A 14,834-nucleotide genomic window follows, 5' to 3' on the forward strand; every position below is an offset into this window, starting at 1 on the left:
GAACTCTTTAATTACCTGCTTTTAAAAGTTAAATTTTAGAGGCCTTGAATGTTGAAAAATCTAAAAGTGTTGAATTTTGAGTGCTTGGGTAACAAAATGGAAATGCATAAACATGAGCACATTTTTTTTTTACTCTTTATAAAGTGGTTGTAATAGAAATAATGAAATTATTACATAGTTATGTGTTGTATTCCCTGATATGGAAACTTCAGATTCTTCAGTCTGTGACCATGAAAGTTAATTTTAAATTTTCCAGACCTTTAGAATTTAAAAAAAGAGCCAAAAAAAGTAGGTTCAAGGAATGCAAATGTGTGACCAACATTTTTATAGTTCCTGCAGTGGGAGCTCTAAGGGAAAGTTGTTCACACATCTGCATTCCCTGATACTAATCTTGTCCAACTTTGTTCTGTCATTCTAGGAGTTGGCTCTCTTTCATTCCAGATGTTTTTATGCCAGGTGCTTTACTCCTTATTTCTTTGGGGAGGTGAATAAAAATTACTCCTATTTTATCATCCTTTTTTTTTTTTACCCTAAGATTAGTAGGAGGAGAAATCTGGGGCAAACAGCTGCAGGGCTTGAGGGCCAGGAGGGCTTAAAAAGCTAAAGATGGACTTGCAACTCAAGGCTTCTGGATTTTTATTTTTAGCTTTGAGTTTTTTTGCTTGGGATTTGATTCCTTGTACAGATTCTGACCCACACACACAAACAGCCAGAATCCAACCAGCTCATTGAGGAAAAATTTTATGGGATTCCTTCCTTAAACTTTGCTTTAGGAATGCTGAAAGAGCTTAGTGTAGAACTTCCTCTAACGAATATCTTCAGTTTTCTAAACATATACTGTTTTGAGGGTGATTCTGGAGAATTCCCAGTGCCTGCTGCCTTTCCAGGATTTATCTTAAGAGAGAAAAAAATGAAAGGTGCAGGAAGAGACAGGGAACAAACCGACAGAGTTGACATTTACTTTTTAACAGCATTTTCATTTCTCCTTTTCCAAGAGGCTGACAATGGCTAACAGCAGTTTGGGATGCTTTTCCATCCAGCTGAGCTGAATTTCCTTCCCAGTGAAGTTTTGGGTGCAGTAGTCAGGCTGTGCATCAGAACCTTCTGTTTCTGGAGGCAGTATTTTGGAATCTGCTCCACAAAGCCTTGGGAAGGGAGGGGATGTTGCCATAGCCCCAGAGAATCAGGGATTGATTGAGCAGATCTCCTAAGTAGGGCAAGGAAATCACAGGAACATGGCAGGAGGATGTGAGGGGAAAGACAACTTTCCAGTAGTATGAACTCTTCCCAGACTTCTCTCTTGCTCCTGCTTTTTGGCACAGTGTTTGTAGGATGCTGTGGAGCCTCCTGCCCTGCTGACACGGAGCTGAGTGTGTTCCTTCCTTCCAGCAAAGCTCTCCAGAAGAGCAGAGGTCAAACCCTGGCCCTTTACATTTTGCAGAGCTTTAGATTCAAACCAAACCCTCAAAAAAGCCTAAGCTCAAGGGAATGCAAAAACCATTCCTATAATCCCTGCAGTGAGAACTATTAGGGGAAGTTGTTCACCACACTTGGGCAGATGCAGGAACAAAATACATTCCACAAAACCTAAATTGTGCCCTTCCTAGGAAGAGAGCTGACAGTCACAACTTCAATACATGGCAGCTAATCACTGAGAAATCCTTCCTGTGAGTGTGGGGTTGGGTTTTATTTGGAGCTGGGTGATGCCACTGTCACTGTCCTCTCAATTTAGCCTTGGAAAGGCTGTCTGGTTGAACAGGAGGAGGGAGCTGCTCCCTTTCCAGCTCCAAAGTGAAAAGCCTGAGCTCCAGAGGATTCCTTGTCACTGCCTGCTCATGGAGCATCTTTTCTTCTTTTCCTCTGGCAGGGAATGTTTTAAACAACAACAAACCCCAAACTGTTCTAGCATAAAAGACAAATGAATGACTTGCCTCCTGACTGAGCTAAAAATTTTCAACATTTTTTGGATGAACTTGAGGAAAAAAGGTCCTGACCTGCTGCTTGGAGGGGGAGGGCAGGAGAATTAAGTGTGTGCAGGAGAAGGAAACAAAGCAGAGCAGTCAGTTTTGCTGTGCTAACATCATCTCAGGGCTGACTCACAGGCCTGACTTTTCTGGGCAGAAAATTCACTTACATGCAATTCTGCTTGGCTGCTCTTTCTTGTGATGAAACTTGTAGATCCTAATTTTTTTTTTTTCCTAAGTTCCACTGATTTTTTTTTTTTCTGGGAATTCTTTTTATTGTGTCACTTGAAACTTGCCAAAGGCCTTTCTACCACTGTAGTTATCTGCAACTTCCTCAGCTCATGGCTGGGTTGTGTTTGTTTGGGTGATTGTGGGGTTTGTTTTGGGATATTTTTAATAAAAGTTGTCTGTGCTTGAAAAAGCAGGGGGAGGTTCTCTTCCCAAGTGAGTATGAGCCTTCATCCTTCACCTTGTATTGTTCCAAGGGGTAAAATAATACATTTTTAAAATGACTATTTAATTAACATTTTAAAATGTTGAAAAACAGTCATAACTGTGCTTGTAAGGTGAGCAACACTTTTCTCAGGTAAAAACCCCACAATGTTTCAAACTCTGCTTAAATGCTGCCAAGGGATTGCTGATTTGGAGTTGTGATTTGGAAATGCTGACAATTTAGTTGCTGTTAACAGCAGAGAAATGATAACTTTTACAACCCTTCAGGCTGACAGATGTGCTCCAGAGCACTTAACTCACGGGGAGGAGAGGAATTATTATGGGGTTTATTTGCAGAACAGCAACTCTCATATGTCATCCTCATCCCAAAAGAGCTCTCCTTGGAACTTCAGGCACAGAAGGGAGTTTGCTGGCTTGGAAAAGAAATTAATTTTATGAGAGGAGCTCTTTCTGACTGCTCTCTCTTTCCTGACATGAAAAGCTTGGTCTTGCTACAGTTTATGGCAGTGTGTGCTCCAGGTAAAAAAAACAGCACAGAGGGTTGTGGGAGAGTTTAATCCTGGTTCTTTATGGTCTTGCAGCCTCTGGCAGCTTTGAACTTCCCAAAACATGTTCAAATGCATCAAATGAATGGGTTTGAGGGGACTGATGAGGGGTTTTTGGTGGTGTAGGTGAGTGGTCGGTGCTCAGAGGCTGAAATATTCATTGGAATTCCCAGCTGGCATTGTGCCCAGAGGGAGTCATTGTGTGCTTTACCCAACCTGTGAATTGAGGATTTCAGCCAACAATCACCAGCTTTTCTCCAATACTGAGAGTTCTTTGGGTTTATTTTATTTTGGTTTAAGTGATCTTCTAATAGAAATCTCTGCTAGAGTTAAACATCTTAAATTTATTCTTGATGTGCTTTTCTCTAGTGATCAGCTACCTAACTTTTGCATTTAGGGAATGTTGGTGTCTTCAAGGAGTAGGTTTTAGTTTGGAAGATGAAGGTTTTTGTGGAGGATTTTTTTTTTTCCTTCCTGAGGAAATTAGTTTTGTGGAATTTACTCAGACTGAGTAATGGTAGGGAATGTAGGAAGTGTAAATATTTGTAAGGCTTGTGTGTTCTGTGCTAAAATGCTGTTTCAGTTGTGTTAATTCTACTGAGAACCAAATCTTCACTGTATCTAAAGGATGTTAAAATTATTTTGTACTATTTATTCATTTTCAGCAGAACAATTTCCTCAATTTCAAGTTAGCTCTGCATGCTGAAACTTTCAGAGGAGAAACTGTTGCTGCTATGGAAGTATGAACTGCATGATTTATTTTCCTTTCTTTTTGAGCACTGTTCAGATGGCCTTAGTTTCCTGTCAATTTGAGGGTGTTTTTTAAAATTTTTTTTTAATGTTTAGATATTTAAGGTCCAGTTAAAGCAAGCAGAGGTACGTGAGTAGAATGAAACTTGTCACAGAGGATGAATTGTTCCTGAGTGGTGTTCTGGCCAGACAGCGTTGGCCATTTCACAGGAAAAGAAGGGAATTAATCCTTGAGTGATATTTCCAGTTTAATTTTGGTAACAGAGGCTAAAAGCTGAACTTTGGGTGATGTATTGTGACAGCTGTTGATTGGAATAAGCTTTGCTGGTGTGAAGGGGCAAAACATTCTCCTGGATGCACTGCCAGAGAAAACCTCTGCTGTGACACATTCCTGTGTGAGGAATTCCCTTCTTTTCCCCAGTCCCAAGTGGGAATTCTGTCCCCTGGCTGCTGGCTGGCTGCACATTCCCATAAAACAGGGAGAGAGCCTCTCTGAAACCAGGAATTTCTGAGATAACTGGATTTTCAGAGGAAAAGGTTAAGAGGATGATGGTTTGGAGAGAGAGCAGGGAGCAGGCAGAAGGATCTTCTCCTTCAGGGATGTGTCCTGCACTGCTGACAGAGATGGAAAAGCTAGGAGGAAGCCAATCATTTCAAATGTTGGAGATCCCTCTGTGCCTGGAGCTCCTCCCAATTAAAATCATCTGCTATTCAGAGTGCTCAGTGAGCTGGTTCAGCTCTTCCTCCAGAATTCCAGTAGAGCACTAATTTCGTTGGAATTTGGAGAAGGAGAGTCACTTTTCAGCCCACCTGAGCTGAAAAGCCAAAGCAGGTGAACTGCAGAGCACAGGTAAAATGATTGTCTGTAGATAAAGTGTTAGAAATGGGAAAAATAAAGATACAGGTGGAGTCACCCAGGCAGCAGAATGAAGATTTATCTAAGCCACTGTTGGGTATTGCTGGTGTTCACTGTAAGGCATGGCATGTTCTTAGTCCTTCTTGGAAATGGAATTAAACAGACAGATTTTCAAATTATTTTCAATCTAAGACTTTTGTTCCGACTCTTATGCATGTCTAGGAATCATCTAATAGTCTTTTTCTTCTCCTCTGTAGAAATGAAAATGACTTTTGAATAGCCCAATTTTACGAAGCGAAACTGCAAAAGAAATAATGGAAAAGTTTGCTTTTATTTTGGGCGTTCAGACTTCTTCTCGTCTCATTACAGCTTGGAAAAATAATTTTGATGTTGATTTATTGTAAAAAATTCTGATTTTTTTTTCCTTAAATTCTTTCTCTGCTTGCCATACCTTAATTTATTCCAGTTTAGGATTCCTATGGCAGGTGAACAGGATAACTTGGAATAGAAGCTCTCTTTTGTTCAGACATCTAGAAATCATCTAATAGACTTTCTTGTCTCTGTAGAAATGAAAATGACTTTTGAATAACCCAATTTTAAGAAGCTGAACTGAAAAAGAAATAATGGAAACGTTGGCTTGTATTTTGGGGTTTTAGGCTTAATCTTGTCTCATCTCTTGGAAAAACAATTTCTGTGTTGATTTATTGTTCTTGACAAATTTCTAATTTTTTTTTTTATTTTTCCCTCCCGTTGCCAGACCTTAATTTATTCCGGCTTAGGATTCCCATGGCAGGTGAACTAGAGGCAAACCTGGACTAGGAGCTCTGTTCCCTTCGAGGTTCCTCTTTCCCAAGATGGTTGGCAAGCTGAAGCAGAACCTGCTGCTGGCCTGCCTGGTGATCAGCTCGGTGACGGTGTTCTACCTGGGCCAGCACGCCATGGAGTGCCACCACCGCATGGAGGAGCGCAGCCAGCCCTCCAGAGGGGACAGGGACAGTGCCAGGGGGGACAGGGACAGCGCCACGCTGAGGACAGCCCCCAGGGAGGGGGATGGAGCCAACAGGACCCTGCCCTACAACAAGGACATGCCGCTGATCTTCATCGGCGGCGTCCCCCGCAGCGGCACCACGCTGATGCGCGCCATGCTGGACGCTCACCCCGACATCCGCTGCGGGGAGGAGACCAGGGTGATCCCCAGGATCCTGGCCGTGAAGCAGATGTGGGCCAGGTCCAGCAAGGAGAAGATCCGGCTGGACGAGGCCGGGGTCACGGACGAGGTGCTGGATTCGGCCATGCAGGCCTTTCTGCTGGAGATCATCGTCAAGCACGGCGAGCCGGCGCCCTACCTGTGCAACAAAGATCCCTTCGCCCTGAAATCCTTGACTTACCTCGCCAGGATCTTCCCCAACGCCAAATTCCTGCTGATGGTGCGCGACGGCCGCGCCTCCGTGCACTCCATGATCTCCAGGAAGGTCACCATCGCCGGCTTTGACCTCAACAGCTACAGGGACTGCCTGACCAAGTGGAACCGGGCCATCGAGACCATGTACAACCAGTGCATGGAGGTGGGCTTCCAGAGGTGCATGCTGGTGCACTACGAGCAGCTGGTGCTGCACCCCGAGCGGTGGATGAGGACTCTGCTCAAGTTCCTGCGCATCCCCTGGAACCAGGCGGTGCTGCACCACGAGGAGATGATCGGGAAAGCAGGGGGGGTTTCTCTTTCCAAGTGAGTATGAGCCTTCCTGCTGCACCTGGTGTGGTTCTGTGGGGGAAAAGAATGCATTTTGCGTATAAAAAACAGTCATCACTTGATTTTGGTTTTTCCCTGATGGTGCCTTGGGAAGCTGATTTATGATGAATGTGGAAAATGAGTCCTTGGTAATTAACAATTTGCAATCTGACATTGGTTCTGCTGAACAGAAGTAACCTGTGTGTAGCATATGAACAAACTTTTAATGGTCAAAGCTAACAAGGCTTTTTAAAAATAATTTATTTAAACTTCAGTTTTGAGAAGTAAGAATTGGGTGATATTCTTTATTTAATACCTAGGAAGGTGACTGTGGATTTTCTAATATGACTTAAAGCAAATACAGAATTATTTATCCTTCATCCTTCACCTTGTGTTGTTCTAAGGGGTAAAATAATGCATTTGGCATATAAAAAAACAGTCATCACTTGGTTTTGGTTTTTCCTTGATGGTGCCTTGGGAAGCTGATTTATGATGAATGTGGAAAATGAATCCTTGGTAATTAACAATTTGCAATCTCACGTTGGTTCTGCTGAGCAGTTGTCCCACTAATGTGTGTGCAGCATATGAACAGATTTTTAATGGTCAAAGCTAACTTGAATTTCAATATCTGATACCACCTTTACTATTCTCTGTGCCCCAAAGTAACCCTGAGCTGTTTCACCCAGACTGCTGTTACCCGTCCCAGCCAGGTCACCCATCTGATTTCAGCAACAATATTGTTGTCAAGGCAAGAATGGCCTTGGAGTTGTGTTTGCCAAGAACATCCTCTTCCAGGAAACTCGAGAAACTGCTCCAAGAGAATAGAAAGCAGAATTGGCCTGCTTTTCTCTTGGCATGTGCTCCTGAAAGGACAAGCATTCTGATGAAAATTAACCTTGTTGTAAGCAAATCTCTCACTACTCTGCTGGGCCATCTGTGCACCTGATCCTGCTGCTTGCAGAACCCAAAATCCAGCCCTGCTCAGAAAACCTAGCTGGGTGTTGTTAAAAGGAAATCTGATTAATCCTCTGGTTAAACTACTCTGGTTTCTTTGCCACTGTTTGCAGCTGAACAGCTGAAACACAGAAGCTGTTTCATCTTTACATTGAGAGAAATGTTGCAGTGTCTGACTCTTATTTTGCAGTGGCTGATGCATCAGCAGATTAAATTTCTAAAATATTAAATAATAAGCCCTATTCCAGTAGCAGGACATGCCCAGTTAAATCACTGCTGGATTTTGAATATTCAGCACTGGCCAAGTGCTTCTGAGTAAGAGGCACCTTGCACAGCAAGCATAGTTAGAGTGATTCTATTTATTTCAACTCCAGTTTTGAGAAGTAAAAATTGGGAGATTTTCTTTGTTTAATGCCTAGGAACACAGCTGTGGGTTTTCTACTATGTTGTAAAGGCTTTTAATTTAAAGCAAATACAGAATTACTGTCAGTGGCTACAAAGAGAGCTTAAAACTCAGGTGACAATTATATATTGACAATCTGGAGGTTTCACATCCCCATTCCCACTGAAGAAACAACCTCCACTGTGTTCCCAGAGTTATCAGCAAGGGATCTCATCCCTTTTTTTGGCAGTGTTTTGGCAGGTTGAAGCCTCGTGGAAATGTTAACCTGCTCAGGGCACTCCCTGGAAGCTGATCCACATGGGAACTTCTCCCTGATCACCTGGGGTTTGTTGCTGCTTCAGCAACAAAAATGTAAAAGGGTGGTTGCCAAGTTTTGTTAAGTGTCCTGTAAAAAGATAACTGCATAATCCCATTTCTAGTAAAATGTTACTGATTTACAGCTTCCAGGTTCAAGTTTTTAAAAATTAATGGACCTTTATACAGTAACCTGACTGAATTTTTATTAATATTTCTTCTTAAATCTGGTGGAATGGAGTAGGAGGAGTTGAGAATCCTTGTTTCTAAAAATTAAGAGAATGGATTGTTCAAAGTTTTTTTTTTTTTTCTTTTGAGTAAAACCTTCACATTTGAGACAAATGAGTGTGAACATGTTCTTGTGACCTTCAGCTGAGCCTGGTCACAGAATTCTTGATGTTTTAATTATCTCTCAGGGGATGATCTATGGAAGCAATTTCTGATTTCAGAAGGCTCAGGCCGTGGTGGGAAAAGCCTGAATTATGTCTGGGGTGGGTTTTATCTTATCAAATACCCTTGCAGTAGGTGGGGAGATTTAGTTTTCAGTTGCAAGAGGCCTTTATGATTTGATAATGATTTCAGTGACTCACTCCTTCAAGGGCTGCAGAAAGCCCAGTGAATATGAAAACCTTAAATGTCTGGCTTGTGTATTTATATGATTCCAGTTGAAATTGTGCAGGGAGAGCTTGAGATTTCCCAGTGTGATGTCCTTGTGCAGTTAAAACCTGCTGGGTTTGGCATCCCCAGCTGGAATATTGTGTAAAAACTTAACAAAATCATCTTTCCCCCACCTGTAAGACCTCCAGATTTTTCATGCAAGCTCAGCATCCACTTCAGCTTCCTGCTGCTGCCTCAAGTCCAACCTGAGATGCCTGGAGGTGTTTGAACTGTTGGAGGTATTTTTCAAAAGAAATCTGACCAGTTTTTAAATATCTCAAGATGACAAAAACATTTCAAGAAGGAAATCACAGTGTCACTAAAAAATCTTCATTGCCATGCTAACAGAAGATGAACATTTCAGTATTTCTCACCCTTTATTTTGATTTTTATCCAGCAAAGGCTGTGGGGATGTGCAGTGCAGGATTTTTTTGTGTGAAATGTTGTGTGGTTTGAAGTCCCTGCCAGCGTGGCTGTTGAAGGAATGCATTATGGACTCCATGCTCTAACGAGGATTGTTAATTGAGCTCTGGCATTTGCCTCCCAAGTGAAAGCAGCTGTGCTGACCACTGATGTAAAGAAATGTCAACCCCTCTAGAGCCATTTTTATGAGGTTTGTTATGGAAATAGCTGTCCAGGCAGAATTACTTCAGCATTTGCTATATTTAGCACATACTTCTTGTTTGATGCTGGCACAGATGCAGAATTATTTGGGGTCAGTCTGTGTGCTGTGCTTCCAAAGCTGAAACTCTTCCTGGCATTTTGGAGTTGATTTTGCAGTTGATTTTGCAGTTCAGCTGGAATCACTGCCACAGGCACACATCATCAATTTCCCCAAGAATTGGTGTTTCCTTCTTTTGCTGTTGGGATTTTTAGGTATTTCTCCCTGTCCCAAATCTGTCTTCCCCCACAATCCTCAAAAGTTTTTATCAGAAGAATCTTTCCCACAAATTGTTTTCTTTTCCTTCCCACCTTGACTGAAGGGACAGGAGAGGATTTAAGCAGACCAAGTGTGGAGTGTTGTATTTTTTATCAGTGCTAAATGCAGTCCCTGCTTATCTCTTCCCTGCCATCAATCACCAGGAAACATTTCATGTATCGTTACCAAAGATTAAAATGACATTTAAAATGTGCTTTGACATCTGTGAGAGGAATCCTTATGTGCACAAATTTAGGTCCAAATTGATCTTTAACACCCATTTTTTGGGGGTCCAGCAACCTGGTTCTCCCAATATCATCCTGATTTTAAATGGATTTGCAGTTTTGCTGAAGGGATTTTGGGTTTGGCTGGCTCTGTCTGAGGACCCAAAATCTTACATTTCTCAAGCAGTTAGTGATAATTTTTTCCTGGGTGTCCCAATCCACTTCTGGCCTGTTGTGGTGCTTTGGCTTCTGCCTTGCTGCTTTGAATTGCTGAAACTTCAACAGTTCTTTGATTGCTAATTTGATCTGGAGGCAGATGCTCATCTCCTAATTAGAAAGATCAAAAAGGCAGTGCCCAAACTTTTTAGTTTTCCATCCAGACCAGTGAGCTGAGGCCAGCAAGCCTCAGGAAGGCTGAAATCCAGTCACATCTCCCTGGTCCCAAACTCCCATCCTGACATCCTGCCTTTGCTTTGAGTCACTGCTAATGGTTGAAGAGGGAAGGCTGAAAATTCTGGGTTGTTTTACAGGTTTTTGTGTTTGTCAGACCCTCTGCAGCTTCCTTGAAACACCAGTCTGAAGGCCCTGCTTGCCAGGATGGTTTCCTTGTCATCATTTCCTCGTCTGGTTTGCTCTTTGTTGATTGTATTTAAATTATTTCACTTTACTGACCTTCCAGCAATGGGTGAGTGATTTCCTTCCTCTGGCCTGGAAGAATTTTAGCTCTGATGAGGAGTTAAAAAGAGTAACAAGGTGAACACTGACAGGTGTGTGCTCAGCATTGGATTTGTGGCAGATAAAAATATTCCTTTTATATATACAATAATGTCCAAACTCTTTCTAAGGTCAGAAAAAAAAGAGTTTTAAATCATTCAGAGTAAAAACTCAGAGCTTTCAATTACTCAGCTTGAGTCCTGTTCCAGAAATAAGCACAGTAAAGAAATTGTGTTACAATTTAAAAGGAGCAAGGAATGTGGGAGAACAAAGCAGTGCCAGATTCCTTCCCTGGAAGGAGAAAACACAACAAAAACACTCAGCAAAAGTAGAGCAAAAATGAAAATTACATTAGGACTGTTATTAAATGAGCAAGAAATCAGCTATTTTCTAAATATGCCACTGCTGTGATTGTGCACTTGCCTTTAAGAGCTGTGTCATGACCAAACAATCAGAGGAATGGTTATAAAAAATATTTCTGTAATTTATGGCTTTCTGTCATCTCAGGTCTCTCTTTTATTAAACAAGAAAAAAAAAAAAAAGATGAATCAGAGAATGGGCGTGAGAATAAATAGCACATGGATTTGAATTTAGAATACAACTTTTAAGAGCATCCCAGGCAGTTAAACAGCAAATGTGGGAATATGCCAGTGGGAAAACAGCTTTCTCTGTAGGTGTGTGCTTCCTTTGCACTGAGCAGCTCCTGGCATTTCTCTGCTGCCTTTTATGTCATGAAGAAGTTGCTTCAGCACAGTGTGAGAGCCTAAACCAGCCAGCATCTGCAAATAATGTGCAAATTATTCTCATTAAAACTTTGCTCACCATCAGCTCTGTGGAAACCAGGAAACTTTGTGAGGGAAAGAAGAGGAGTGGGGAAAACAAAAACCCTAACAAAACAAGCTAAAGGTCTTAACACTACTGAGGAAATATTGGTTGGAATAGAAAAAATAAACTCTTTTTTTTCCTCCTTGCCCAGGGTTGAAAGATCCACTGAGGGGGTCTTAATACTATTGAAGAAATATTGATTGGAATGGAAAAAATAAACTCTTTTTTTCTCCTTGCCCAGGGTTGAAAGATCCACTGAGGGGGTCTTAACACTACTGAAGAAATATTGGTTGGAATAGAAAATATAAACTCTTTTTTTCCTCCTTGCCCAGGGCTGAAAGATCCACTGAGGGGGTCTTAATACTGAAGAAATAATGAAGAAATATTGGTTGGAATGGAACAAATAAACTCTTTTTTTTCTCTTTGCCCAGGGTTGAAAGATCCACTGAGGGGGTCTTAACACTACTGAAGAAATATTGGTTGGAATAGAAAAAAATAAACTCTTTTTTCCTCCTTGCCCAGGGTTGAAAGATCCACTGACCAAGTGATCAAGCCAGTCAACGTGGAAGCACTGTCCAAGTGGGTTGGGAAGATCCCTGCTGACGTCCTGCAGGACATGCCAGTGATTGCCCCCATGCTGGCCAAGCTGGGCTACGATCCCTATGCCAACCCACCCAATTATGGGAAGCCAGATCAAAAAGTCCTGGAAAACACCAGGAGGGTAAGGCTTTGGTGGGTTTGATTGGTGCCTGAGTGGATGTGAGCTGCAGAGTGGGAGCCTTGGGTTTGGTCTGGGGGTTTTAAATCTGTTTCTGATATTTTTGGATGCTTTATAATGTGTTTCCCCTGTTGGGAAAGAATTCTTTGGGGCTTTGAGCTGTGCTCCTTGGGGTGTGGAGTTGAACCTCTTGAGAGCTGCCCAGACAGTTGGGAACTGGTTAGCAGTGGGGAAAAAAAGCTTTCTTGTCTGGATGTCAAACTGGATTGATGAGCTCAGCTTTTTCTGTGTGAGGCTTGGCACAAGCTCTGCCACAAAACTACACCCCAAATCCTTGGTAGGGTTTGAAAAATGACCCATAGAAAATGGCCCATGATGATCAAAATGTCTGATTTTTTCCAATTCTTTGTGGAACAAACCGAAGATGGAGAAAGGCCTGGCACTGATTAACCTAAACTTAAGGATTTGAGTCTGAATTTAATGCTGTTGGAATGTGGGTAGTGAGGCTATAGAGCTGTTTATCCCTGGAGGTATCCATTGAAAAGCTCATTACCATTGTTGGAAATAAAATTAATAACTCTGCTTCTGTTCTTTTGGGCATGTATAGTTTATTAAAAGAGGGTGACTGCTGCTGCTGCTGCAGAGTAATCAGGGAAAAAATGGAATTAAACTATTTAAAAGGACTGTCTTCCACCACTTCCACCACTCCAGACTGTCTTCTTTTCTGATCCTGAAAAAACTGGTTGGAATATAGATAGGAATGAAAAAGAAATTGGGGATGGTGAAGTCTCTAAACATTTTTGCATTATTTCTTTTTAGAAAAGATGTCATTAAACAATTGATCAGTGTATTAGAGGCTGGCAGGTTGATTGTGTTAATTAATAGCTGACAGCTCAGCATGGAAAAGGTAACTCACCCTTTTGGGTTACAATGTATAGGTTCCCTGTTTTAAAAGGCTCACTGTTTTAAAAGAAATATCAAACAAATTAATATTTCTGTACTCAGTTAAAAACTGTATTCAGTACTGCAAATTTCAAATGGTATTGGTTGTGTCTCACTGATAAAATTGACACAAGTTTTTACAGCCTGGTGACCTTCCTGAGGTCTCTCCCTGTGTGTGGCAAGCTCAGCCCAAGCTGTAAAAATTGCCTGGATTTCTGTCTCTTCTTGAAATGTATTTGACTTCAAAACACACGAGAGAAATTCAGGTAATAAACAAAGCCAGGAGCAACTCTCTAAAGGAATTAAAACCTAATTTCAAAGGCTGAGGCTTTACTGAGGCTTTTTCCCAGTTTGCTTTGAAGGAGAATTTGTTTGTTTACTGATGTTAAAAACATCTGTTAAAAACTGAAGCAGATCTAAATATTGCAAGCATATGGAACACTCATTAATATTTTGGCTGCTATTTGAATTTAATAGCTTTACTTACAGCCCCAGACAGCATTTAAATGTTATTACTCATTGTTGCACCCAGTAGATACTTTTCTAGCCACCTGTACTTTGACAAAATTACATTTGCATGTGTGGTTTGTACAGATAAAATGAGGGAGGTGTTCTGAGTGAATGCTAAAAGCAAGAGAGTTAAAGATGGTTCATCTTCAAAAGGTGGAATATTTGTCTGGAGAGCAGCAAACTGTGTGAAGTTGGCCCAGCAGGGACAGCTCTTGTGGGTTTCCTTTTCTCTTCCGGGAACCTCTGCTCATTTATTCCTTGCTGCTTGGAGAAGAGAGCATTTCTTTAAATAAATAATAAATAAATCTGGTTTTTTCCAGCCTTTTGGAACTGGCACTGGGCAAGTTAAGTGTGTTCCTGTGTACTTTCTTTAAATTTCTTCAGCTGGGATAGCCTTTCTCAGAGTTTTGTACTGGATAGGTTGAATATGGATGAATATGGAATAAGAATGAAGCTGTCCAAAGCAAGTCTTCCCAGAGGTGCTTTGCAGTACATACAGAATATCTGTATCTTGTTTGTAGCCATCTATTGGCTCATTTTGTGTTTGGAAGCAGCTCTCTTAGGTTTGTATTTATATTTGTGGTCTCCAAGGCTTTAAAGTGAACACAGAACTTTGATTGTATTCATTGAAAACAGATAAAGTTCAGACTTCTAAAGCCCAGCAAAATCTGGCATTTCTTGGAAAAGACCACAAATTGCAATTAACAGTGAAAATACTGCTCAGCAATTTAAAGCTGCTGCTCTGAGTCCTGAAGGTGAGAACCAGCAGTGTAAAAGGGTCTAAAACAGGAGCAAAATGGAAATAAATGGCTGGTGTGCTACAAAATATGAATTTCCCTAAGCTTTCTGAACAGTCAAGCCGTGTTCTTTATTCCTCTTTTCTCCTTTTCTGTCCCCTGCTGGTGACTTTCATATGTACAGCTTAAACATCTTTTTTTCCCTTCAGTTTGGAGACAAAATGATGATTTTTCTCCGGCTAAAGGACAGTGCTTAAATTAGAAATGCTATCTCTGTGTAGGTAATGCAAGGGAAGCAATGCTCTCTGCTAAATTTGGATTTTTTTCACTTGACTGTTACCTGTGTAGGGCAGGAAAACGCTGAGGTTGGCTCTCTGTGCTCCTGCTGCACAGCACAAAACCAAAAAGATTCAACCTGTGTTTGCACTTTGGCATCTCTGCTTTTGTTTTAGGAACTCACAGAGCACGAAGGGAACTTCACCTCTTCTTGTGTTGCTCTCCCAGTGCTGTGGGGATGTGAGGAAATAAACCATCTCTGACAGGATCTGCACTGGGGGAGTCACGAGCTCGACAGATTTTTCTGATGTTTTCAATAACAAAGCCATTAACTTGCTGTTGATCTGGTTCATGTTAAGCCTGA

General features: G+C 41.5%; 1 protein-coding gene across 6 annotated transcripts in view; it reads left to right on the top strand.

Moving 5' to 3' along the window:
• Positions 1–14,834, top strand: part of TPST1 (tyrosylprotein sulfotransferase 1) — a 31,825-nt gene that overhangs the window by 9,804 nt on the left and 7,187 nt on the right. For all 6 annotated transcript variants that reach the window (XM_085078183.1, XM_085078180.1, XM_085078182.1 and 3 more), the window contains exons 2-3: positions 5,326–6,294; positions 11,810–12,008. In XM_085078183.1, the coding sequence (XP_084934309.1) occupies positions 5,423–6,294; positions 11,810–12,008 (1,071 nt within the window). In that variant the 5' untranslated portion in view covers positions 5,326–5,422. The remainder of the gene's footprint in view (positions 1–5,325; positions 6,295–11,809; positions 12,009–14,834) is intronic.

Source organism: Lichenostomus cassidix, chromosome 19 (assembly GCF_008360975.1).
Source record: "Lichenostomus cassidix isolate B80296 chromosome 19, HeHo_3.0, whole genome shotgun sequence".
Lineage (NCBI taxonomy): Eukaryota > Metazoa > Chordata > Aves > Passeriformes > Meliphagidae > Lichenostomus > Lichenostomus cassidix.